Raw genomic sequence first — 14,338 nt, forward strand, 5'->3', positions numbered from 1 at the left:
TTTCACTTTCTTCATGCAGGAAGAGTCAGAACAGGAATAGATTTCTCTTCACAAGTTCACTCCCCATGGAGACGAAATGAATTTATCTCAGACGTGCAGGCTTCTGAACCTAAATCACTCAAAGCACTCAGACATCTGCTTCTGGGCCCAGACAACAGAGGCAGCTGGAAAAAAAAAGACGACAATTCATCCAAAATCCACACTAAGTCAACATACCATCAAATTAGGGGTGAGCAAGAGAATCCGAATACTCGGAAGTGACAGTAATGAAAACACAATAATGAACATGAAGACTTTTGAAAATGAAAATGAGGAACATTTCACACCAATCAAAATCCAGCAACGACTATGCAAAAATGTGTCGACATGGGGCCTCATTAATTCTGCCATTTGTTTGAGGTTACAAAAGGATGACAACTTCAAATTGCGTCAGCAATTATTAACTTGACACACTGTCTTAAAATGCCACACTCACTTTGTGAGATGCTATAAAAATAGCAAGATGCCATGCAATGGTGAAAAATGCATGTAATGTATACAGAGAGCCCCATTTAAAAAAAAAAAAAAAAAATACTTTCAGTCAAAATGACCAAAATGCACGTCTAAACTAAGTATTTCTTTTTCCACACTCTGTTTATTACATATAATACATCTTAATGTAAAAAAACAAACAAAACAATTCAAACAAATGAAGATATCAAAAAGAAATGTGACTAGAATACATTGAGAATGAGTTCTTTGCAATTTCATGGCATATAACAATATTGCTATCAGCTGTACAGTATATAACTCTACTAATATTGTCTTTTAATATCTAGTAATAATACCCAAAATATGCTTTAATTAGGCAGACATAATAGTTGAACTAAATATGAAACATTTATATAAAATACTTTACTCCAGCAACATTCAAAAAGTCATCAACTGAATATAAAATGAAATGTCCAAAACTGATATAACTCAAACTGTAGTATTAAAATCACTAACAGTGACTGTGCAAAACAATATCTCATGTACAAACTAATGGCCTAACCCAACATCTGAGATATCCATTAAGTTCAAGTTATGCTACAATTTGTTCAGCGTAATGCATATCTTTAAAAATAAAAATAAAAATAATAATAACGAGTTAAACTATAAATGTAAAATTACATTAATATATATATATATATATATATATATATATATATATATATCCTCCACTGTTAACCAGTGGGCTGTGATTCATCTCTATGCGTTCACTTTCATCACACAGATATAGTGTCAACCACAAGGAAGGTTTAAGATCGAGCCAAGCTCGGACCTGTCTTCACAGAAATCATCTGACTTGATGTATTGTCCTGTTTCAGCAACCGTCCTCCAGAGTGAAAACATGAGAATAAGTTATACAGTGCATGATTTCCCATTACACCACTCCTCAAAAGTCATTAGATCAGATACGGAACGGGAAACAGAAATCCTGGAGTGCCCATAGCCTGTTCGAGAGATAAAAGTGGTGGAAAAGAGTTGTGGTAGTGTTACAGACTACCAATGTTGGGGAAACTTTTGAGTTTCTCTGGGAAGTCGTCTTTATAGAGTACAGGATCGGCACGGTGCTCGACAACCTTCAGAGGCATGGTGCCAAACACAGTGGCGAACTTGTTTATGCACTCAGACCTGGAAAGAAAAAAGAAATAGGCTGAAAAAGAGTGGAGGAAAAAAGGAGACATGGATAATACTGGCGATGCTGTTGAGAAAAAAAAGAGACTCATCTGAATCACGAGGTACATGCAAAATGTAAAACAGGGATCAGACGTTTTCAAAACGCCTGGCATTCCCAGGACCCTGCACTTATGACAGGAAATGTATCGAGAGAGAAGCATAACCAGAGGCAGGAACCCCTTCATCAATCTAAACAAGTGGGACCCCTGGAAGGGTTCAGCCGTCAGCGGAGTCCCTGATTGGCTGCTACCACTCCGTATTCACTTCAAGGTCAAACACTCTCTCGCAGGCAGCGTCGGCTGCTTTAATTCCTCAAACACAGCTTGGAAGTATGAAACCAATCATCAAGACTGATTATGCTTCAGCGGATGAGGAAACGGTTGTGATTTTTAAGGAAAATCAATTCAAGCCTTTCTGATGCTTGCTTCGCCTGGTTCATACTTGAATTGAAACAGAATGAATCAATGAATTGTGGTGAACCTCTGACAGAGAGGAAAGTCACAGTTCTTTGAGAAGGAACATTTTATCGTAAGGTCCAGTGAATGTGCCTGTTTTGATCTGAGAGCACAGGAAAGTATCTCCTGTACTTTGCTACAATGAGCCAATTGTTGGTTAAACCCACAATGCATTTCAGATGCCAAGAATGCTGCCAGAGCCCCTTCTGCCCAACTAAAGGGAATCCCTGTTTATACTGTACCTCTCCACCATGTGTGTCTGGTCTAGGGACAACCCGTCAATCGCTGTGCACTCAGGGCATTTGAACTTCTTCCGAGGAGTAACCTAGAGAACGAGAGAAACACAAATGTTAGGTATTTGATCATTTTTAGCTCAGAATTTATTGTAAAGTTGTGTTATGTTGTAGTTTTTCTGCAGTAAAAATCATTGTCTCATGACAGAGTAAAACATATTTTTGGTCTGACCAATTTTTAGTCATAGCGGATTAACAATATTGACATTTTGGTGGTTTTTCACCTTTCCATAAATACTCATGAGTCAGTCTGGTATGCCCTACAACAATGTTTCTCATTAACTAGAATCCTGGTGACCCACCTAACAGAAGGTTTAAGATGTCTCACTAGTTAAAACACCTGATTCAACTCATCAGCTTCAACTCAGAGTTTTGAATATGGTGACATGTAAACATTCTGGGAACTAGGTCCCAAAGAGGACTGGAGTTGAGAAATGCGGTCCTATAAGATACTTTGTATACATTTGTTTTTTTTTTTTTTTTTTTTTTTTTTTTGCAATTTTACGTTAAATATATGTTGAAATATACATTACAGAAGAGTAACTTCTTGTAATCGGAGGTTTGAAGACATCAAACAAATATTTATTTTAGAGAAGGTGTTTAGCTAAAAAAAAATCAAAAACGTAAAACGTAAAAAAAGTATACAGCTAAAACTGTAAATATATTGTAAAATACATAGACTCTAAAACAAATGTATTAAATTTTATTTATTATTGATGTCTTCATTAATGTTTTTTAATAAATCCGTCAAAAATGCCTGAAAATTGTTTGGAATATTTCACAGAAGTAAATTGTTTTGACTTTTACACTGTTTAAAAGATTAAAAAATAATATTGTGGAATATTATTTCAAAATGAAATAACTGTTTTCTATGTGAATATATTTTAAAATATAATTTATTCCTGCGATGCAAAGCTGAATTTTTCAGCATCATTACTCCTTCAGAAATCATTTTAATATTAACAGTTGTGCTGCTTAATATTTTGTTGAAACCGCGATACTTTTTCAGAATTCTTTAAATCAACAAAAAAAAAATAAAAAAAAAAAAAATAAATAAAAAACAGCATTTATTTAAAATAGAAATCTTTTGTAAAAATATAAACTTTACTTTAAAAAAATAATAATAAATTAATACTTTTATTTACCAAGGATATGTTAAATTGATAAAAAGTAATAGCAAAGATTTATATTGTTAGAAAAGATTTCCGTTTTCAATTAATGTTGTGCTTTTAATCTTTTTATTCATCAAAGAATTCTGAAAAAAAAAACAATCACAGTTTCCAAAAAAAATTAAGCAGCACAATGGTTTCCAACATTGATAATAAAGTAATAAATCAGCATATTAGAATGATTTCTAAAGGATCGTGTGACACTGAAGACTGAAGTAAAGTGAAAATTCAGCTTTGCATCACAGGAATAAATTATATTTAAAAACAAAATAATAATAATATCTTCCTAATCCAAACCTTTTGATTGGCAGCGTATATCCTTAGAGAGATCATTAGAAAGCAGAGACCTTTTTTATTCAGCACATAAAGTATCATTAAGTGTCTTATCTGTTCTTACCCCAAAGCAGGCCACAAAAAAACTAAATTGTCTGACCTACATGTGTCTGTAGCTCCCAATTTAAGGCTGAGAAATCATGACACACTCCTCATATTAAAAAACAACAAAATCTGACACAGCATTGATAAGGTTGTTTAATAATGAGCTGGGCCTGCAATGATGGGCCTCTGTGAAGTGCGTGTTTGGGAGCTGAGTGGGAGGAGATGACTTGATGACAGGTCATATAAGTCAGATATAATGAGAGAGCCGTCCATGCCCGTGGCCTAACTAAATGACCGTATCTGCCGCACTCATTAGACGAATGATGTACGACCCCCTCTGCCCCATCCCTCCTTCAACAACACACACACACTTGACTGACACTCTCCACAGTGGGAGCACAGGGTTGGGGCACTAGGAGGTGTGGGTGATGTGGGGATGTGGAGGAGAGAGGGGAGAAGGTTCACAGCGTAACTGACTGCAGAATGAATGTGCCTCAGTGAGCTTAGAAAAACAGAGCATGCAGGAGAGAGGCAGACAGTGACACCCAGATAACAGAGGTTAAGGCCAGGACTTTACAGGCCGTACAGCACCTGGACAGAGTCACTGTAGACTACAGACTGTAGAGGCTGGAGGAGAAAGGCGAAAGCTGATCAGAGACAGAGCTCAAAGGAACACTGTCAGAATGCCTGCATTCTTTTAGGGAACGCCCACATTGATTTTTAAGGGATAAAACTTTTTTCCCTCCTTTTTCTTTTTTAACATGATTTGTCAACCTGTCAGACTAAATAAAAGCCGTAATATTCTGCAATATTAAATTTGTATTATTGCCTTTCCTGTACTTCTCTTTCATGACAGCACTACACCGCTGTTGAATCCCAAGTGCTACGGGAAAAAGTAATATATTTCACAAGAGTTGTGAGCTTGCAGTCTTAAATAAATATGAAGGGATTTGGTTTCACCACTGTAAAAACAGAATTACACTACAGTTCAAAGGTTTTGGGGTCAGTAATATTTGTTTTTGAAAGAAATTAATACTTTTATTCAGCAAGGACACATTAAATTGATAAAACTGAAAATAAAGACATTTATAATGTTACAACAAAAGAGTTCTATTTCAAATGGTGTTGAACTTGCGATTTATCAAAGAAATGTTTCTAAAACAACAAATCAGCATATTAGAATGATTTCTGAAGAATCATGTGACACTGAAGATTAAGAGTGAAGTCTTAAAATACATTGAAATAGAAAATAGTTGTCTTAATTGTAAAAATATTTCACTATATTACTGTTTATAGTGTATTTTCCATTTATTTGATCAAATAAATGCTTAGATAAACATGAGACTATATATATAAAATATATATATAGACAGTTGAAGTCAAAAGTTTACAAAAATTTTAACAAAATAAGAGGTATTATTAGCCTAGAATCTAGACGCGCCCCTAGCGGCAGCAAATTACATTTGCTTCTAAGGGCAGTCTAGTAACTCTCCGTTCACTTGAAATTTCCAAAAATCCAAAATCGACCGGGCCAATCACGAGTCGGTGGGCGGGCTTAACATGATGACGACTGACCTGTGACCATAAGTTCCGTCAGACGTTCTCTGGTTCCGTGAATTACGCGTGAGAGAGAGAGCGATGGCTGCTGTTAGCGAACAACTTTCTTTCGAATCGGCTTTGGCCGCCACTCTTAAAGACTTGAAGTTAAGCTTTTCTCTGAGAAAAGAACAAGAAACTGCCCTGAGGTCGTTCTTACAAAAGAAGGATGTATTTGGAGTTGACTACGTCACCTTCTTCGTTGCTCTGATTGGTTGTAGCGCTATCCTATTGCGTGGAGAGGGAGTTTGAAAGACAACCATTTATCCCGCCCCTCCGGTTGAGCGCTGTCTATGGAGAGTGCCCAGACCCTACATTTATGTGGGTCTGGCTTGTCAGGCTAAGGTATTATACAAAATGCATGTTATTTTTTATTTAGTAATGACCTGAATAGGATATTTTACATTTAAAAAATGTTTACATAGAAATAGAGAAAATAATGAATTTATAAAAATGACCCTGTTTAAAAGTTTACATACACATACAGTCCCTTGTTTGTCTTGAACAGTTAAACTGCCTGCTGTTCTTCAGAAAAATCCTTCAGGTCCCATAAATTCTTTGGTTTTTAAGCATTTTTGTGTATAACACTTTCCAACAATGACTAAGATTTTGAGATCCATTTTTCACACTGAGGACAACTGAGGGACTCATATGCAACTATTACAGAAGGTCCAAACGTTCACTGATGCTACAAAAGAAAACACAACACATTAAGAGCCGGGGGTGAAAACTGAAAAAGTAACTTATTTTGTCTTCAGGGAAACATGCAAGTATATTTTGTAGCTTCTGAAGGGCATTAATAAATTAAAAAAAATATGATATTTAGGCAAAATAAGAAAAATGTACACACATTCTTTTTAAAAGTTTACACCTGTGGCTCTTAATGCATCGTGTTTCCTTCTGAAGCATCAGTGAGTGCTTAAATTTTCTGTATTAGTTGCATATGAATCCCTCAGTTGTCCTCAGTGTGAAAAGATCTTAAAATCATACAATCATTGTTGGAAAGGGTTTAAATACACACAAATACAAAAAAGCTGAAAAACCAAAGAATTTGTTGGACCTGAAGGATTTTTCTGAAGAACAACGGCCAGTTTAACTGTTCTGGACGAACGAGGGACTCATGAACAACTATCACTCAACAAAAAAAAAACAGCAGTGGATCATTCAGGTAACAACACGATATTAAGAATCAAGTGTATGTAAACTTTTAAACAGGGTCATTTTTATAAATTCAACTATTATTTTCCCTTGTGGACTACATGAAAACATCTTTTATGTGAAAAAACTTATTCAAATATACTAAATAAAAAATAACATGCATTTTGTATGCTCCCTTTTATTTTGGTAAAATAATTAACATTTTGCAGATTCTGCAAGGTGTAAGTAAACTTTTGACTTCAACTGTATATACAAATCTTATGTGGGAAATATCAATACCGTCAAGATTTTGGCTTTTGATATTAGTTTCCATTAGTGATTTGGGTGGACTAAAGAAGGAGCGTTGTGTCATCTTATTTCAAAAATCTGGTTTTCCATGATATGGCTCACTTGATTCCTTCCAAAGGAGTTGCAGAACCAAAGCAAACAGACACTATCAGAACACAATCGACCATATCGTACACTGAGGTTATGTTACCTTTATTGGGGCTTTGCCAGTGATGTTAGCCACAAGGAAATTCATGGCAATATCCTCACAGTTCATATGAGCATCCACCCAGTTCTTAATGTCTCCGGGCATTTTATACGTGTAGAGATAGTTGAAGTACTGGGGGAAAAAAAATTAACTTATGTCAAAACATTTTTTGACAACAAGATAAGCTCTCTTGATCTCTAAGGGACACCACAAAGGGAGGACAGGGACATTGACAAGATTTTGGCAGAGCACAACCCTGGATGGAAGTGACAGAGTCAAAGATTTGTGCTATACCTTATGATAGAACGCAGCTCCAGTCAAGACCATTGAGACTTCATTGGTCCACTCAGATTCATATTTCCACTTTCCCATTTCATGGTCCCATAAGTGGAGCCGTCCGGGATATCCAACCAGCCTATCTGGAAACTCACGCCATACCTACAGACAGACACACAGAACACATCTGAGGCATAATAAAAACCCATCACAAAATCTAAGACCATAAAGGATCAGTCAACTGTTCAACAATTAGAGTCATTTTAGATAGTACTGGCTTCAAAGAATGGTAAACCTTGAATATCAAGGGTTAAATCAATGACGTTTAGGTCTAACGGTTTGTTAATCCTAAAAATGACAGGCAGGCCTACAGGATATGATGTAGATGTCATTCCCGAATAGCAAAAGCAGCTAGTGTTTTAGCCAGGCAACCATGTCTAAAGCTGTCTTCCATTTCATACAATTATCCATAAATTACACTTCATTCTCTCAATAGTGTATAAATGCCTGCAGGTGAGTTGAAGGCAGGCCTGTAGCCATGGACAGCATTGCTTGTCCTGTCATCCTTCATATTTATAAAAAAAACCGAAATTATAAAAATAGAGACTTCAACCGTAAGGAATGCTTTGAGATGCCGAGCACAGATTTAGGCAATAGAGGATGGATCAAAAATCCTGTGCTGCATATAAGCTCAACTTTAAGTAGGAGTGACCCAAAGAGGTACTGGGATCACAGTTCTGCTCTATCATCATTGTGCATGTGGGGAAGACAATTAATCCCTAGTTGCCCCAGATACAACCCCTAGAAAATACTGTCATTTTAGGCAACTACTTCAATCGTATCCATTTAACTATCAAGAAACAAGGTCATCCAGTGCGACAATCTGTAAGTTGCATGCAGACTAAGAATACTAACATTTATTTCAGTCTGAATGAATAAGGCATTTTTGAGACCTGTAGTTTGTCTGTTTTCTGTTTCTACACAAACCAAACTAAAGGAGAAAAAGCACCAGATGCCAAAGAAAACATTAAACACTCGAAAAGCAAGCTTTAAGTATATAGGTCAAAATGTATTAATTTTTCCCTAAATGCAACAATGGCTGAATCAGAAATCACAAACTAGTTTTCCAGAATTATAATTGCTACATCCAAAATAAAAGTATAAATTTCAAATGTTTGGGGTCAGGGATTTTTTCCTCTTATGCTCACCAAGGCTTCATTTATATAAACAACAAAAAACAGTACAAACAGTAGTTTTACAAATTAACATTACAATTTAAAACAACCGTACTATTTTAATATATTTGACAATGTAATTAATTTCCATTACTCTAGTCTTCATCCTTCAGAAACCATTCTAGTTTTGCTCATTCGATACTCTATTTTTAATGTTAAAAACAGTTGTGCTACTTAAAGGAATAGTTCACCCAAAAATGAAAACGTGACACTGATGTCACATGGACTACTTTGTCAATGTTCTTTGTACCTTTCTGGACCCTTGGTGTCTATGGAGTATCAGAAAGCTCTCGGATTTCATCAAAAATACCTTAAAAAAAGTTCACTTCCAGAACAAAATTTTACAGATAATGTACTCACCCCCTTGTCATCCAAGATGTTTATGTCTGTCTTTCTTCTGTCAAAAGAAAATTGTTTTTTGAGGAAAACATTTCTGGATTTTTCTCCATATAGTGGACTTCTATGGTGCCCCGAGTTTGAACATCCAAAAAGCAGTTTAAATGCAGCTTCAAACGATCGCAAATGAGGCTGTAAACATCTTATCTAGCGAAACAACTGGACATACTTTTTAACCTCAAACGCTCGTCTTGTCTTGCTCTGCCTGAACTCAGTTTTTTCCCGGTTCAAGACAGTTAGGGTATGTCAAAAATTCCCATCTCATTTTCTCCCTCAACTTTAACTGTTTTAACTGTCCTACTGTTTAACTTCTTTTTAACATTTGTTTTATCTTCTTTACATGTTAACTTTGCAAACACTAAGTCGGTACTTTTGCAGTGATGTAGGATGATTTTAAAATGATTTTTGAAGTTGAGGGAGAAAATGAGACTGGTGTTTTTCGACCTACCCTGACTGTTTTGAACCAGACATGCACAGACTACTCATGCACATCGCAGAGAGAGACAAGACGAGCATTTGAGATTAAAAAGTATATCAATTGTAAAAAAAAAAAAAAAAACATTGTTTCACTAGATAAGACACTTTTTCCTTGTCTAGGATCCTTTACAGCTGCATTTGGGATCGTTTGAAGCTGCATTTAAACTGCATTTTGGAAGTTTAAACTCGGGGGCACCATATAAGTCCATTATATGGAGAGAAATCCTGAAATGTTTTCCTCAAAAAACATCATTTCTTTACGACTGAAGAAGCAAAGACATGAACATCTTGGATGACAAGGGGGTGAATACATTATCTGTACATTTTTGTTATGGAATGGAACTTCTCCTTTAATTCGTATTCCGAAGACGAACAAAGATCTTATAGGTTTTTTAAAGACATGAGGGCGAGTAATTAATGGCAGAATTGTCATTTTTTTGGTTGGACTATCCCTTTAATATTTCATGGAAAATATGACTTTTTTTTTCAGGATTCTTTGGTAAATAGCTCAAAATAGATCAAAATTCAAAAGAACAGCATTTATTTGAAGTGGAAATCTTTTGTAACATTAAAAATGTCTTTACTGTCACTTAATTTTATGCATCCCTGCTGGAAAAAATAAATTTTAAATGGAAAAATTCTTTTAAATTCTTAGCCCCAAATTTTGAACAGCGCATGTGCTATTCAAGAGGACTGGTTTGCGACTTAATGCAGTTTGACTTACTTCAAGCCAACCGTATATACTAAAGCTTCTTCACCTTAGTACATATTTTTTGTCGTAAGTAGTAGTACGCAAATCAGAATTCAGTGCCTTTACTACCTCATATCCAAACTGCAGCTCATCTGAGGTCAACATGATGATGTCATCATCAATAGCCAGGACAGCTTCTGTTTCGATCTCATCAAATGGGAAGAAGCGATTGCTGAGCTTGTTTTCTTTGGTGCGGACCACTTTAAGAGGTACTGCGACTTTGGGCCAGAGCAACTCTGTTGCAGAAAGGAGGAGAGAAAGAAAACAGTGAGCTAATAATAATACACTGTCAGTTTCAGAGAAGATGAAAAACTATGAGAGATGGCAGCAACTGTGGAAAAGAGAGCGTGGGTGGATAAGTCTAAACACATCACTGAGTAAAAGCACATATGAATCTGACCACACTTACATTCTTCTCAGGGCAGAAGAGACAACGCTCTTTATTTTCAGTTGTGTAAGAGCTTGGGAGGAGTTCAGAGCACGCAGAAGACAGATGGCACACACAGTGTCACCTAATAAAACTGATGAGAGAAAGTCTACTTGAACTCAAACACAGAGACCTTAAGACTGGGGGAGTCTGCAATTATACCGCTACCCCAAAGCCCAAAGCGGGGATACAGACCCCTTGAAATCTCAGGAGATCTGGAATGAGCTCATCTCCGTTAGGTCGACGCAATTCAGCCTACAGTGTACTTCCACAAGATCACACAACAAACTATGAAAGGGAAAAAAATGAAAAGAAGAGGCATTTCCTAACTGCCGGAAAACCTCTCTGGCCTCAGACAAAGGCTGAAAGAAGAGCCAGATCTTCACATGCAAGGAAACTGATACTGTCACCACATCCAAGCATGGCAGAGAGGATTCAGCAAAGACAGAAGCAAACACTGACAAGACGGACTACAAAGACAAGTAACATTTTAACAACTAAAACTAACCGGCGTAATCCAGAGCGGCACAATGCACAAACTTAGACGTTAACACATCATAAATCTGGAGAATAAGAACAACCAGGAATCTCGACTGACTCAACTTGTGCGAAAGCTTTTTAATGGCCTGTAATCACTTCCTTGCCCTGCACTGAAATTTCACTTGGGCTGTACTTTATGTACGAACATTTTAAAAGAGCTTTAGAAAATTATATCCCCTGTGACACCACCATATAAAAGCTCCCCTCCTGTCCAAGTATTAAGCCAATTGAGAAACTCCCTAAACACAGTCCTATTGTCAGAAGTGGCCAGCACTTCATTAAAATGACAAACAGTCAGGACTTAGGCAGCTAAAGCTGTTCGAAATAAACAAACATAATCAGCGATGGACAAGGGTGTGGAGGAAATCCATCCTCATCAGGGCCTGAGCCCCAGGTTGACCCGTGAACAGACCTTATTAATTCTAATGGGTCACAAAAGCTTGAGCCGGGCTTCACCGACGCCTCTAATCAAAGGCAACAGCGAATCATTAGTCTACTTCAAAGTATTTCCCTTCATAATGGCATTGCTCAAATCTAAGGGAGAGGATATATTCAATTCTCCATTTCGCTTTTTTTCCTGGGGACTTCATAAACAGATGCATACCTAATCGCCTTGTTAAGCAGTATCATTAGAGGCAGAACCATAATAAATAACGAGTAATATCAGCTTATTTGGACATGTGTAATGGGCCATAAATTTGACCACAGCTGTAGGAAAGGGAGACCGCTATGGAAACGATCCTTTTGGTTTGACAATAAAGTTTAAGGGTGGACGTCTGGTGAAAACAGGCCATATATCACGATGAATTAAAATACACGTAATTCGTTTCGTCAGGAGTAATAGGACCCATAGATATTAACAACTCATAGACAGTCAATGAGTAAAGCCAAATCTCTGCTGTCTTCCACGTGCATCTACATGCCAGGGGCTGTACCAAACACTTGGGTTCTTACTCCATATCTGAAGATAAACCAGAGAGGTTTGGCCACAGACCAAGGCACATCATGCTTTCAATTCTCCAACCTCAGAAGGAACACGATTTGGCTACTCACTGGCTTATCATTCATCTGTTCCATATCAGGAGTTTCATGTCTTTTGTGAAAGCTGCACAACTGCATTTCATAGGAGTGTCACATTTTTATTCTTTAATAAGTGAAGTTGTCAAAACAGTGTAGATTTAGTCACAATCTCCTTTCAAATGCAACAATTTGCTAAACAAATAAAATACAAATGTCAATCTTAAACAGTTCTATTTTTCTGACAGAGTATTACGTTTCTATATTGTATATTGCCTGAAATAAATCTAAATAAGACAAAACAAACTAAAAACTAAAAAACTTTAAATGCTAAAAGTGAATTGTATTAAAAGACTGCACTTGAGTGTTAATAAGTCAGTGGTTTAAAGATTAGCTTTCTATGTATTACATAAGGCCCTATGTTTTTTTTTTCAAATTTCTTTTTTTATTTTTCCAGACTGTTTTAAGAGTTAAAATACATTTTATTAAAGGCCCTACGTTTTATTTTTTTCTCAAATTCAGCTTCACTTTTACCTAATACTGTTCTCCATTAATTTTCTGGATTCAATTTGAATGGTTTCATTAAAATTAATAAATAAAAAGTATCTAATTAATTGATTTGATAAAAATATGTTTCATTTTTCTTTTTTCAGAAATAATGTAAAAAATGAAAATTTTTCTGGTAAATAAATTCTGGTAAATAATTGTTCTGCTTTTCAGCTATTCCTAAAAAATAATGTTTTACCAATTGTTTTATTATTAGTAGTAGTAGTACAATCATTATATTAAGTAATATATCTGTTACAATTTCTTCAAGTTAAACTGAACTTTTATTTTGACGGGTTGCTGTTAAGTTCAAGATTCTGTTTACATGTAATATGATGATACATTTTCTCCAAAGAAACGGTAAAATTTATATAAAGTCACTCTCAGAGCAGTTTTAGAGATTATGTTCATGTACTTATATAATGAGGCAGCAGAGGCTGAAAAAACATTGTGCATGCTTCAGTATGTGTGTAGTAACCGAAATCGCATGTCTGCACCATTTATTAAGCCACATGGTATTTTGTGGCTTAATATTTACAGACACTAGTCCATATCACGTGTTGATTTAAGTGTACTGACCTACAAAATTGTACAGTAAATTCAATTATTATGACTTGATTCCACAATCTGTCCATGTTTTACGCATTGCATATTGGTAAAGGTCATCTAAAGGTAAAAATAGAGGAGATGAGCATGCACAGTTAAATATGTAAAATATATTGTATATAGGACAATGTGACACTAACCTTCAGGCGGGCTCTTGTTCTGGTTGTTCCACACCACCAGTAGTTTGGCCAAGCTGGGCACCTTGGAGATCTCAGTAATGACCCTAAAGAGACTTTCAATTCGATCGTAGGTCAACACCACAGCTGTGAACCCGGGTGAACGTGGCGGTATGAGAGGAAGGAACAGTGGACTGTTCACACTTGACCATTTCTGTTGAGATAAAGAAAAAACAATCAATTAAAATAAATCAATGGGAAAGTCAATTCAGTGTACCTGTTTTCTTATCTTTACAACAAATGCAAGCCATTTCCATGACTTATTTAATGACTTGAAGTGCAGTAAGATAATCAGCAGCTTTAGCCAAAACATGGCTTTATTTGGAAACACGCATGCACTATAAAATTTAAAGATTACTGAGAAGGCTAATAACCAGCAGTGGTGGGTAGGTGATTAAAAGTGGCATGGAATGTCAAGCGCACAACCAACAAAGTTTAGACGAGAGTTAACAAACAGCTGGAGCAGCATGCCATGACCTTTCATTGCGCCAAACCTTCTCCTTCAGATGGAAAAAAAGTCAGGAAATCTCTCTATAACCAAGAGAACTGCTATCAGCTATACTTGAAGCTACCCAATAAAGCATCTCTATCGTGACAGTCCTGTAAAACTTCTATCGCAGTTTAATCCTCTGCAGGCTTTGTGTGCATAGGTGCTACATTCCTTGA

The 14,338-nt window shown here is 36.2% G+C and overlaps 1 protein-coding gene across 1 annotated transcript in view; it reads right to left on the reverse strand.

Annotated features, from left to right (window-relative positions):
- Window positions 1–620: 620 nt before the first annotated feature.
- Window positions 621–14,338, reverse strand: part of ext2 (exostosin glycosyltransferase 2) — a 34,517-nt gene continuing 20,799 nt past the window's right edge. Inside the window, exons 10-15 of the mRNA XM_073837156.1 lie at window positions 13,637–13,826; window positions 10,430–10,596; window positions 7,520–7,663; window positions 7,229–7,357; window positions 2,399–2,481; window positions 621–1,656 (exon numbers count right to left, since the gene is read on the reverse strand). Coding sequence (XP_073693257.1) covers window positions 1,518–1,656; window positions 2,399–2,481; window positions 7,229–7,357; window positions 7,520–7,663; window positions 10,430–10,596; window positions 13,637–13,826 — 852 coding nt within the window. The 3' untranslated portion in view covers window positions 621–1,517. The remainder of the gene's footprint in view (window positions 1,657–2,398; window positions 2,482–7,228; window positions 7,358–7,519; window positions 7,664–10,429; window positions 10,597–13,636; window positions 13,827–14,338) is intronic.

The sequence above is a fragment of the Garra rufa genome, chromosome 3 (genome assembly GCF_049309525.1).
Source record: "Garra rufa chromosome 3, GarRuf1.0, whole genome shotgun sequence".
NCBI lineage: Eukaryota > Metazoa > Chordata > Actinopteri > Cypriniformes > Cyprinidae > Garra > Garra rufa.